General features: G+C 45.1%; 1 protein-coding gene across 1 annotated transcript; it reads right to left on the bottom strand.

Annotated features, from left to right (window-relative positions):
* Positions 1 to 1,339: 1,339 nt before the first annotated feature.
* Positions 1,340 to 11,543, bottom strand: krt18a.1 (keratin 18a, tandem duplicate 1; the record flags this gene model as incomplete). The annotated part of the gene is made up of 15 exons (XM_080014556.1): positions 10,984 to 11,543; positions 9,125 to 9,207; positions 8,723 to 8,879; positions 7,830 to 7,994; positions 7,609 to 7,734; positions 7,134 to 7,354; positions 6,840 to 6,953; positions 5,413 to 5,435; positions 4,784 to 5,214; positions 3,975 to 4,057; positions 3,612 to 3,768; positions 3,105 to 3,269; positions 2,836 to 2,961; positions 1,897 to 2,120; positions 1,340 to 1,472 (listed from the first exon to the last, which is right to left on the bottom strand). The coding sequence occupies exons 1-15, from the start codon at positions 11,446 to 11,448 to the stop codon at positions 1,340 to 1,342; spliced, it is 2,673 nt and encodes an 890-aa protein (XP_079870682.1). The 5' UTR covers positions 11,449 to 11,543.
* Between the last annotated feature and the right edge of the window lie 525 nt (positions 11,544 to 12,068).

Below are 12,068 nucleotides of genomic sequence, written 5' to 3'. Positions count from 1 at the left end.
GGCTCAGCTTCGGTGGAATGGCAGGTATGCAGAGGGCAGATATGGTAGCACTGTTCCTTTTTGGTTTGATCTTTTTTTTTTCTTCCACTGGAATGCCCTCTATTCCCGGTTTTGTCTGCCCAGCGTCTTTCAAGCGCTCTAATGCGAGGCGTCTGGATGCCGCTGGAATGGCCGAGACGCAGGACAAAAATCAGTGTGTGTACGTGGGTGTTGGGGCGAGGAGGGGGGGGGGGGCGTTAACGTTTAGGCTTTATGGCTTTCCCAACTCCCCCACAGATACTGACATTTGGGGGGGGATAAAGGAACTGCTTCTCTCAGCGCGGGATGCACTGTCACACATTTTACACAACAGCTGTGGGGCATGGAACAAGGCCACAGTAACTGACATGAATTGGGAAACTTTTTGTAGCATTGAGAAACCATTCACGATTGCAGTCTGGCAAAAAATAATAATGATTCATGGTACTGTCTTTGGTGTTTTGCAATGCAGTATACGTACTGTGGCACTGCAGGGATAAAGAGGGTGAGGGTTATAACTGATAATTATTCTCATCTGTATTAAAACCACAGCCCTAAAAGGCACCTGCCATTTGTCAATTATTCTCACTCCATACATCAATGCAACGATGTCAATCCACAGACGCACAGCCGCTCCACACCGAGTTTTGCTTTAAATCACCCGAGAGGTCAGAAGAGGTCCGTCAGTATCAACCAAACAGGAACCAGACAGAATAAGGGAAAGAAAAACAAACCGGACGGAACTAGTCTGTACCAGGCACGCATTTGGGAGGGGGGGAAAGCTTGGGAATAAGGGGCCCTGTCTCAAAAATGACGGGAAGCAAAGTCTAAATACTGAGGGGTCAGAATGTACATTTTTGAGAGGCTGATGGAGAAACATAATTGTCTTCCTGGACACATAGCAGAGAAGTATGTGTGGGAGGAACGGCGCATGGCACGCGGCCAGAGAGAACCGACGTCAGCCGAGCTGGTTTACATAAGGGCTCTGTGTTGCAAGTTGACTTTTTGCTCAAATGGCTTTAATTCATACCTGAACTTTCCTTTTTTTATTCTTACTGCCTTACTGGAGAGAGGCTCTACTGGCCAAACTGGAACATATGATTATTTCTTCGCAGTATTCATATAATTCAATCCGCATATTTTAATGGGTATTAAAATTAAACAAGGAATATCTGATGTACGTGGTATAGTTTCTGACTTTCTAACTCAGTGAAACACACTACACTAGAACAATGTTTTCACCCTTCCTGTTGTTTTTATTTTGTTACAGGGTTGCTTCACATTAACTCATTGTTATTCTTTCATGCTTTCAGCCATTCTTTCAGGCAATGACTACTTTTTCACTGTCTTTGACGTCCTTGCTTTCCGAAACCACTTTTCCGTCCACCAAGGTCTGAGTGACAGTCACCACTTTGGTCTGAACGGTCTGCCGGGAGTCAACTGCGTCCTCCAGTCTGAAATGTGAAAATTAAGTCTTTTAGATGTGGGTTTTGTCTGTAGTGGGTTGCATAGTTGTCTAATGAACGGTGCAAAAAGGGACTGGTCCACCTAAATGGAGACTAAAACCATCAAGTCTTAGAAACGTCCCTTTGGACAGGTAATACTTCCACTTTGATCCTAACCACGTTTCATGTTTGCATGAAGCCAATTTGAATCTCATTTGTTAAAATAATTGACTGTCATTTGCATAAAAGAAACACACACACACACACACACACACACACACACACACACACACACACACACAAAACAATAAGAATTGCTCATTTCAAAATATAGGCATCCAAAGCAAGCTTTTACCAAAACTACTGACTCTAAGCTATGAACTGCAAGTACTGTACAGCTTTGGTATTCCACTCCGGCCTTCTATTTCCTCACCTAAACTCAGGCCCACCGTCCAGCAGCCTCCTGTACTCTGCGATCTCCGCCTCCAGCTTCATCTTGATGTTGAGCAGGATCTCGTACTCCCGGGTTTGCTGCTGAATGTCCGTGCGGATCAGAGTCAGTTCGCCCTGCACCCGCAGGATGATGTTGTTGTACTTCTCTACCTCCATGTTGTAGCGCATCTCCAGGTCGTGCAGGGTCGCCTCCAAAGATGATTTCTGTCGGGGCGGACGCAGCAGAATTGATTAATCGAACAGCCCCATTGGCTTATGAGGTGTCAGATGATATGGGAATCTGATCGAACTGCTCAACAGCAAGTTGTCCTACTCGGCACCTCTTTTTTTGAGTAGCTGTACTGTAATTCATCTGTATAAATATAAAGTATTAGTACTTAATTGTCATGGAGAAAGGAAAAGGTAAAGATTATAGTGGTAATCAGTAAAGTTATTTTGCGTAAAAAAATCCAATAACTTATGAAAAAAAGTTTTGCTGGCATTTTATTGGAAACAGCCATTCAATGTATTGGCATTATGCATGTGCGCTTTCGCCAGCATTGGCGACGAGGTCCGGCTAGAATGCAAAGATTGAGTGACGTGCAAGTGAATGGTGGCTCGTTGTGGTAAGCAAACTGTCGATATGGATGTCAACATTCACAAAAAAGATACACCCACCAGTTCATCGAGTGATCCAGAAAGAAAGAACCTACCTATCTATCAGAAGAAGGCAAACTTTCGAGAAAACAAAGTGACCGTCGAAGATTATGCCAACCCCGGGTGAAAAACCTGACTTTTAGTGTAATCCACCCAGCATAGAAAATCAAATGAATTGCCAGTTTAAAGTCCTATCAGCCTGAATGCAATACACCTTTAGATACAGAAATTTTACGACATCTATGATGACAAAATGGAAAGGACAAAACATTATTTCCTTTACCAGACTTAGCTGAGATTGCAGCTCGATGTCCATGGTCTGATACCTCTTCCTGGTTTCGCTCACCACAGCGGTGGCCTCCTTCAGGGATGTTGACTGCTCCGTCACCTGGAACTGCACCTCGGTGATCTGGAAACCAGGACAACAACAACAACACACACACAAAGACACGGTTACGAAATTGATCCGAACCCCAGGTAACTGCTTTCCGAGATATCCCATCAGGATCAGCTTTGACTGTCGGCGACGATTCTCTGAAAAGTTTTCCGTACCTGGGATTCGTGCCAGGCCTTGAGCTCCTGCTGGTTCTTCAGCGCTATCCTCTCGTACTTGGCCCTCATCTCCTCCATGATCTTGGTCAGATCCTGCCCTTTGGGGGCATCCACGTCCACCTGGACTCCAACTTCGGAAATCTGGGCACGCATCTCGGTCATATCCTGCGAAAGGTGAAACGATTCAGCAAGGTTTTTTGTTTCTTAGTTTTTGTTTTTTTCGACCAGTGTTGGCATTGAGTTATGCAGTCCACAAAGAACTTCGGGGTTCAACAAGATTGTCGGGTATTTTGTTCTGAAAACAAAAGCATTTACTTGGGAAACAAAATATTGGCTAAAAGAAAAGTAATTCCCACTCCTCCTTACTTCTGCACTCCGCCAACTCCGAGATGTATGTTTTTAGGGAAAGGAAGTTAGCATTTTGAGACCATCGCTCTCTTTACACACAACGATTTGATGAGCTCTGGCTAATCGTCCCTGTGATATTTTCCGAACCGTCCTCCTCACCGCCTTGTGGTTCTTCCTCAGAATGATCAGTTCTTCTTTCAGAGACTCAATGTCGTTCTCCAGGTGCAGGCGGATGACGTTGGTGTCGTCCAAGAGCTTCCGCAGTCTCGCCACGTCCATCTCGACAGTCTGGCGCATGGACATCTCATACTCCAACCTATGAAAGAAACCAACAAAAAATGAATTGACTCTTGTTTGGGGTTTTGGACCCTTTCATGTATGGGTTTTCTTCTTCCTATTTGTACAACAAAACAATGGCCAATTTGAACACGAGCAAACTTGCTTGGATACTGTGGTGTTATTAGTTTGAAGTTTGTCCCCTTTTTTTTTTTTTTTTACTTGAACACAAAGACAAAGACTCACTTGAGTTTGAAGTCGTCTGCAGCGAGATGTGCATTGTCAACTCCGATGGTGAGCTCAGCGTTGTCCTTGATCATCTTTATGATCTAAGAGAAATGGAAAAGTGAGGGAGAATGCATTATTGCTATTTATTATTTTCATTTGAATGGCTAGCCATACTTAAAGCACAGTTTGATGTATGGCGCTGAAAAGTGTGAAAGTCATGTGATCAACACCCAAAGCAGATTATCGATCAACAGATTATTGCCCTCACAAGACAAGAGAAATATGGTTCAAAGTCCAAATAATAAATATTGTGAAATCCTCCATTTGCTCTTTGGAGTGCAAGAACTGTTCTGATACAGAACTTTCAGAACTTTCAATGCAGCCTTCAGTTACATTAAGGTATCAAATGTAACCAAAATATAAATGAGCATAAGTAAGATATTATTATATGAAAAAAAAAAAAAATCATTGAGAATAGTTATTTAATATATGTCCAGATTAGGGTTCCCATAACATACATTTCTTTCTGGTTTTCTTTTTCAGCTAAGGGCCAATCAATCAAAGTTACAAATGTAGAGAGAGAGAGAGAGAGAGAGAGATCCGGCTCGGATTCGAACCGGAGCCAACCGCGGGCGAGGGCCAAGGCGCGACTCTCACTCTTTTTCAAGTTCTCAAGCCTTTTCTTTTTGAGCACAATCAGTGCAGATACAGCAAATTTCTTAACATGATTTGAATAATGGTACAGTGAGGACTGATTAATTAATGGAATGACTGATGGATTGACTGACTGATGAATGACTGATGGATTGGTTGATTTGTCAACTGACCTTGCTCCTCAGCTCCATGATGACTACATTGTACTTGTTGTAGTTCCTCCCCTCACTGGGGCCCCTCTTCTCAATGAACCCCCTGATCTTGATCTCCAGCTTGCTATTGGCCTTCTCCAGACTCCTCACCGTCTCCAGGTAGTTGGCCAGGCGGTCATTCAGGTGCTGCATGGTTGCCTTCTCGTTTCCGACAGTGAAGGACCCGGAAGTGGAGCCCATGGACTGCTTAAAATGGTTTTCATAGCTACCACCAAAGCCGCTGCCAACCCGTGCGCCATAGGACGTGCTGGAAATCCTGGTGCCGTAGCCCCCAGCTCCGCCGCTAACGCTGTAGGCAGAGCCTCTCTCCAAACGCAGGGATGTGGGGGCCGAGCTCAGCGTCGAGGGACTCAGAAGCTGAGAGCTCTGCCGCTTGATGAGGGGCTCCATGGCTAAACAAAACGGGTGGGGTTCAATGGACAAGTGCAAACACCACTGGCCCACTTCCTCTGTCACAGAGGGAATTGAGGGTGGAGAGTGGATGGTGTAGGAGGGTCCACGTATTTATATGCAGTGCCTGAACAATATTATTCCTCCCTTCCAATGAACATCATCATCCTTATCTTTGGCCTCTGCGCCTAGTGTGTCACTCTGCCTCCACACCCATATCAACCTCGGTGAAGGGCAAGAATACACGGATGTGGCACCGTTATCACACGGTCGAAAAGGAAAAGTTAAATGATTTACATTTTACAACGCTATACTCATTTTTGACACTGACCTTTAAGAAATGCTTTGGTCCATTTCTTAAAGGTCACCTACTTATTATCACTTATAATAACAATCTCTTAACCAGCTTTTCCTGGTTAAGTAAACTCAAAGCCTTTCCCAGCCTATTCTCCCAGACTATATGGGGCGTAGGACAAAAACACACCCCCGGATGGGACACTAGTTTTATGGACTCCATTCAACTCCTAAACTACATTTGTTGTCTCTTGAGGTGGGAGGAAACCCAACATGCCAACTACACTCATCTAGAGAATCCAAGTGAACCCAAGTTTCTGGAGCTGCCCACTGTGCCACCTTGACATCCTATTACCACCTTTTTATCGCGTTTGTCACAGCCACTGGTAGAAAAAGTCTGGACATTCTTCTTTGTTACCGGTTCACTGCAGCTTGGTGGAACCGTCCTCCAGATAATACCTACCTTCCAATGTTGAAAATGATTATATAAGGGATATAAAGGATAAGAGGCTCTCTGAGCAAAATGATAATAGGGCAAGAAACTCAACTGAACTTAAAATGAGATGCTGAATATCTCAGTCAGTAAACATGTGGTTGGGCGTTGAATTTTTTTTATTTTGCACTGCTCCTGAATAGTTTTGCATTCACTCTAACATCTGTCAGTCGCGCTTTTCTTAACGTCTTCCTAGCCAATGGGTGGATTTATACATTTCTATGCTATATCTTGATTTGTAGTTAAGGTCATTCCTCTATCCATAGTTTCCCTTTTCATGTCATACAACTTTATTTAAGTCGAAGCAACTAATCTTCTGTTGCACACATAAGACTCCAGTCAAAGTAACAATTTACTGAAAGGGGCTTTATTGAAATGTCTGAAAATTCCAGCACATTGCACAGACTTAACTGGACAGAAAGAAGACCAAAGGATGATAGCGACATATAAAAATAGGGTTTTTATATAACAAATGAGCGTAATTTTTACTTCAGAACACTATAGAATAGACATTTGGCCAATCACGTTTTTTTTTTTTTTGTAAACATCCCCATTCAACGATGGCCGACATCGACACACAAACACTCAAGCAAAAGAAACTTATTATGAAATAAATAAAGGATGACCTTGATTTCCCTGTGAACCAGTCTGTATCAGCCAATTGAATATTAGTACTGTATCAACGGGAAGTGGTTTGAAGAAAAAAAACTGGAATTTGCATCTTATGGTCTCAGTTAGTGTTGTCAGTAAGCAGTAACAATCAACTGTTAATTCGATTTTTTTTTTCCCCCAATAATATATCATTTAGCCAATTTGATGTTCGTGTTGCATTGTCTTCACAGGTTCTTGGTCTCTGTGCTGGATGACACCACTTTGCCGTCTACAAGGGTCTGCGTGACCGTCATCACTTTGGTCTTCTTGGTCATTTTCTGATCCTCCAAGGCGTCCTGAAGTCTAGAGGGAAACAATCCACAACATCCGCTTGTCAAGTCCAGATAAGCAATGCCAATGTCAAAAAAGTTTCGGCTGTCATTGCTTTTTCTAGCCATCTACGTGAAATGAGGTGCGGTTTTCTCTCAGCCACCTGATAGATATTTTGTTACCTATCATGACACGTCATGAATGTAGACTCACGCAAAGTCTTCTCCATCCAGCAGCCTCCTGTACGTTGCGATTTCGGCCTCCAGCTTCATCTTGATGTTGAGCAGGGCCTCATACTCCTGCGTCTGTTGCTGGATGTTGTTGCGCAGCTGCGTCAGCTCGGCCTCCAGGCCCAGGATGATGGTGTTGAGAGCGTCGACCTCCATGTTGTAACGCATCTCTGTGTCCCTCAGCGAGCCTTCCAGAGACCCTTTCTGTTTTAGGGGAGAAGGAGGGAGGGACGGAAGGAAGGCAGCGAGACATAGATAGAAAGAAAGGTGGAAAGACAGAAAGAAATAATGAGAAAGAGAAAAGGTATTGATTTAGTCACAAATCAACCTGGCTCACCCAGGAGGGCGTAATTGTTGTTCTGAAAGCCATGTGTGTTGAAGTGAGAGCGCTGAGGAAAGCAAACTGCGGTAAAAAGTGTGCGAAAGCTAATGAGGGGTGTGCTGAATGAGCTTCTCACCAGGCTCTTCTGGGACTCCAGTTCGATCTCCAAGGTCTGGAGCTGTCTGCGCAGGTCGTTCGCCTCTGTCTGAGCCCCCTTCAGGGCCTCTGTGTTGTGGGATACCTGACTCTGCACCTCTGTGATCTGGAGCAAAGAAAGGCATGCGCCCGTATGATTAATAGTATATTCCTTTTGAGAAATGGCTTTAATCGCACCACAGCTACTCACTGAACATGTACCTGCGATTCGTGCCATGTTTTGAGCTCCTCCTGGTTCTTAAGCGCCATCTTCTCGTACTTGGCCCTGATCTCTGACATGATCTGGGCCAGGTCCTGGCCTTTGGGAGCATCAACATCCACCTGGACTCCTGACTGGGAGATCTGGTTGCGGAGCTCCATCACGTCCTAAAGACACCAGAAAGTCAAACTCAAAATATATTGCACATTCTACCATTAGTCCACTGTGAAAGAAGGGTGTTGACGCCATCCAGCCATAGTCTTATGTTATGGTCTATGGCAGGCCCATTTTTGACCTACAGCCGACTTCTTGAACTTAAAACAAGATACTAAATATCTCAGTGAGTAAAAAATGGTTGGGTGTCAAATGGTTGTGTTTTTAATTTAGAAATTTGATGATAGTAATTAGAATATTGTGGTGCTCTTTCATTGTCAAATGCAGAGACAGTGTTTTATAGTGAGGCGCACCACAGAATCCACACATTTCAAATTTTCTGCAAACCCCTTCATTCCCCACATGAAGCCGTTTTGCTCTCTTTCCAGTTCAGCAACGACCCCTCCGAGGGTCTGGATGGGTCAGCTGCACTGCCGGCGCAGTCTGTCACTTCCCAAGAAAACACATGGTGCTACTTGATGATTGAGGATGATCCCATTTAGCGAATATTTGTCCAGGGCTTGGGGCATAGAGCTGGGATGGGTAAATGGCACTCTATCACCTGATTGCCATTTACACATCCCAGCGCTCAAGCCAACCACTGAGGCAGGAATATTACATTCAAACTCACAACCTTCCCACCGTCTGAGCATGTTTTTATCTAGGGGGGAATAATGTGTCAGATGAGGAATACTGTATATAGGGGGGAAGACTGGGAATCTTGGTTGTGGATCACACTCACGTTGTCGTGGTTCTTCTTGAGGTGGATGAGCTCCTCCTTCAGGGCTTCGATCTCGCTCTCCAAGTTCATGCGGCCCATATTGGTGTCGTCGATGAGCTTTCTCAGTCCCACGATGTCAGCCTCCACCGACTGGCGGATGGACAGCTCAGACTCGAACCTAAACGCAGGGCATTCAGCGTTAGCCACAACATTACATCAGTCTATAGTCATTGCTTGGCTTTGTTTTAAGTATGTACTGTATGTCTACAAAGGTGTGACGGTTATGATTTGTTTTCTCATTGGCCAATTTTGTCGCTCTATTTCATTGCATCATTTCACAACCCTACTATACTCTGGTCATTCATCAGTCGAAAGGAGCGTGCCGCCTGTTTCCCAGTACAAGCCTCGGGGCCTTGCCCTTACTTGACTCTGAAGTCATCCGCTGCCAGGCGGGCATTGTCGATCTGCAGCACCAGACGCGCGTTGTCGGTAGTGGCATCAAACACCTGCGAGAGGATTAAGCCAGATTTAGTAAGAAGAAACAAGGAACAATTCCTGTTAGGAAACAAAAGTTTTGCAAAGTCTAAATAGTTTGAGCCAACATCGGGCAAACATTTACACAGAGAGTTTGCTATTCCTATATTTATATTATTTAAACATTTACAAATTAGCTTTTTCTTGTCTGGTGACAAAGGCAGCCAAAGGCGGAATATTCTTTCCAAACAAGGTTGCTTGGTTTTAATTGTATCCGATGTAAATTGTTTCCTTCCATCTTTGGAATAAGATACACTCAGAACTGCACATGGATAAGTCGGTATTGTGTTCTTTGTTCAGCCTTTACAGTGCGTCAAATAATAAAATGGTATGGGGACAGGAGGCTTGGAAGCGTTGCAGTTGACAAAGTCCACGAGCCAATCATTAACCGCCAAGCGGCCACTTTCCCTCAGCCATAGAGGAACAGGATTGTACCTGTCAGCAAGACGGGAGGCAGGTTATTTGCATGAGGTTGAGTGGTTGATGGCGCGGTGGCCATGGCTGCGTGTGAGTCTCTTTGTTGGTTTTTGTGCGCGCCGGTTGGGGCTGGGTTTCATGTTGATTAGGATCTTTGTTTTCTCAAGGGGCGGGGGGATCACCCACCGACCATCATGACAAGGGAAAAAGCAAACACCCATTTGACCCTGGGCACTATTGACTGTGAAGTTAGCTTACTCCCAAGGATTATTACTGCAGCTGATTAAATCTCTCCAAATAGAGGTTCGGCTTTTAACTTTTTTTCCGACTGTGCCTCTATTCATCCTCCCCCACATTTCGTTATTTGGGTATTTTCAAGGGAGATGTTATCCAACCTTGATTCGGGTATGTTCCATTCCTACCAGAAATACATTTGAATGAGTACCGGTGCGTTCTTTTTCCATTAATAGTTTAACACCAAACCACAATACCATGACTTTCCTTTTGGAAACAGATTCACATTTGTTATTATTAATATATCAAATGTGGTTTTAAACCAAGCAGCAGGGAAGCAGGTTGTTAGAAACAATACAGGTTTGAGGCAGAAACAATAGTCTAGCTTCTGTGTCAATACAAGAGGGAAATAAAAAGATTAAATCACACGTGTCCCCACTTGATTAACTCATTCGTCTTGTACTATGCCTGATGAGGTTTATCTAAATAGCCGTTATCAGCAACATGAGAAGAAAATCAAATGATTGGATCAGTCACCTCTAAATGGAGTCACTGAGCTACCAAGCAAAAATTGAAACCAAAAAACGGCTCCAGTGGTTCACCTCACTTCTTGACCTGTGTTTGTCTTTGGAGTCTAATGTCACTGAACTGTTTGTGGAGTCCTCCATTTTGTATATCTCTGTCTGCCGGGCTGTCTCTCTCAACCTCAAACTTCCTTCATTCTGGCCCAGTCCCAGGCCCCCCTGCCGAGTAGCTATTGGTCCTATGGGAACTCAAAACTCAAAGTAAATCACATATATCAAGTAATATGCTGCTTTGCTCCTGTGTCAGTCATTGTCAGCCATGGCTCCATCTTCAACATATTTCCAGCATCTATGCACCTTTTTCATCACATACTTTCTTCTCGTTCCCAGACTCCCTTTTTTTCTGGGTTTCATCTTCCAACTCAGCCATTCAGAATACTGCTTCAGACCCCCACCTCCCCTACCAGGAAACCCCACACACACCTTTGCTAAACAGCTATGAAATCAACCCTTGTGCGCAGACCCCATCCCTCCCTCCCCCTCCCCCCTTCTGCTCCCCCAGCCCTGGCTCACCTTCTTCCTGAGGTCATCCAGGATGGCCTGGTACTTGCTGTAGTCGCGGAAGTCGGGCCCGCTCTTCTCCATGGCCTCGCGGATCTTGATCTCTAGCTTGCTGTTGGCCTGCTCCAGGTTCCTCACCGTCTCCAGGTAGTTGGCCAGGCGGTCATTCAGGTTCTGCATGGCAAACTTCTCATTGCCCATGATGTTGGCTGTTGACTCCCCACTGGTGCTCACCTTGGTGCTGCTGGAGAAGCCCCCACCCCCACCCCCGCCCCCCATCGCGGCTCCGAAGCCGCTGCGGACCCCGCTGTAGGAGGCTGAGGAGATGCGGGTCCCCCGGCCACCGGCCCCGCCGTAAATGCTGGTTGACCCGTAGACAGGGGTGCCGGAGGTGCGGGTGATGGACACGTGACCGGATGGAGCCCTGCTACTGTTGGAGGAGCGCACAGAGTACGAGGTGCTTTTTCTGAAATCCATTGGTGCTGGAGGGTGCGAGACTAGGAGAGAGTAAGAGTGAGCGAGAGAGGGAGTGAGACAGGCACAGGCTGACTAAGCAGAACCAGGAGAGCACAGACACAAGGCAGGAGTCAAGGGGAAGCAGTTGGAAGTATTTAAACTGACTGGGCCCCTGGGCCCGCCCCCGAGACCCCTCCCCTACCCACAGTGTCACCTCCCTCTTTTCCACAGGGCTAAACCGCAGGACTGCTCACAGCATGCCTTTGTCCGTCACCAAGGTTCTGAGTTGGCAAATTTCAAAATTTAGACAGATGGGATTTAGTTTGTGGAATTAAGGAGCTTTTGACATCTGTTTTATTTTCACAGATTGTATTCTAAGTTAACAGGACACTACAAAAGACAAGTCCAAAAGTAGACATTAAATTCATGGTGGCAGGCAGTGCATATAAAGGGAATTAGATTGGATTTTTCATATGTCGGGTAGATATCTTCACAATATGTCCACCTTTCCTTATTGCCCACTCAGAATTGCTATTAACAATCTCACACTCCCTACCCCGGAAACAGGTAGGGGTCGAGTGCCTCATCACCTTCAAGACGTATGATAGAGAGCACTTTGGCATATTTAAAATGATGCCTCA

The sequence above is a fragment of the Zeus faber genome (assembly GCF_960531495.2).
Source record: "Zeus faber genome assembly, chromosome: 15".
In the NCBI taxonomy this organism is placed as follows: domain Eukaryota; kingdom Metazoa; phylum Chordata; class Actinopteri; order Zeiformes; family Zeidae; genus Zeus; species Zeus faber.
Note: the sequence above shows the minus strand (reverse complement) of the source record. Positions and strands in the feature narration are given on the sequence as shown.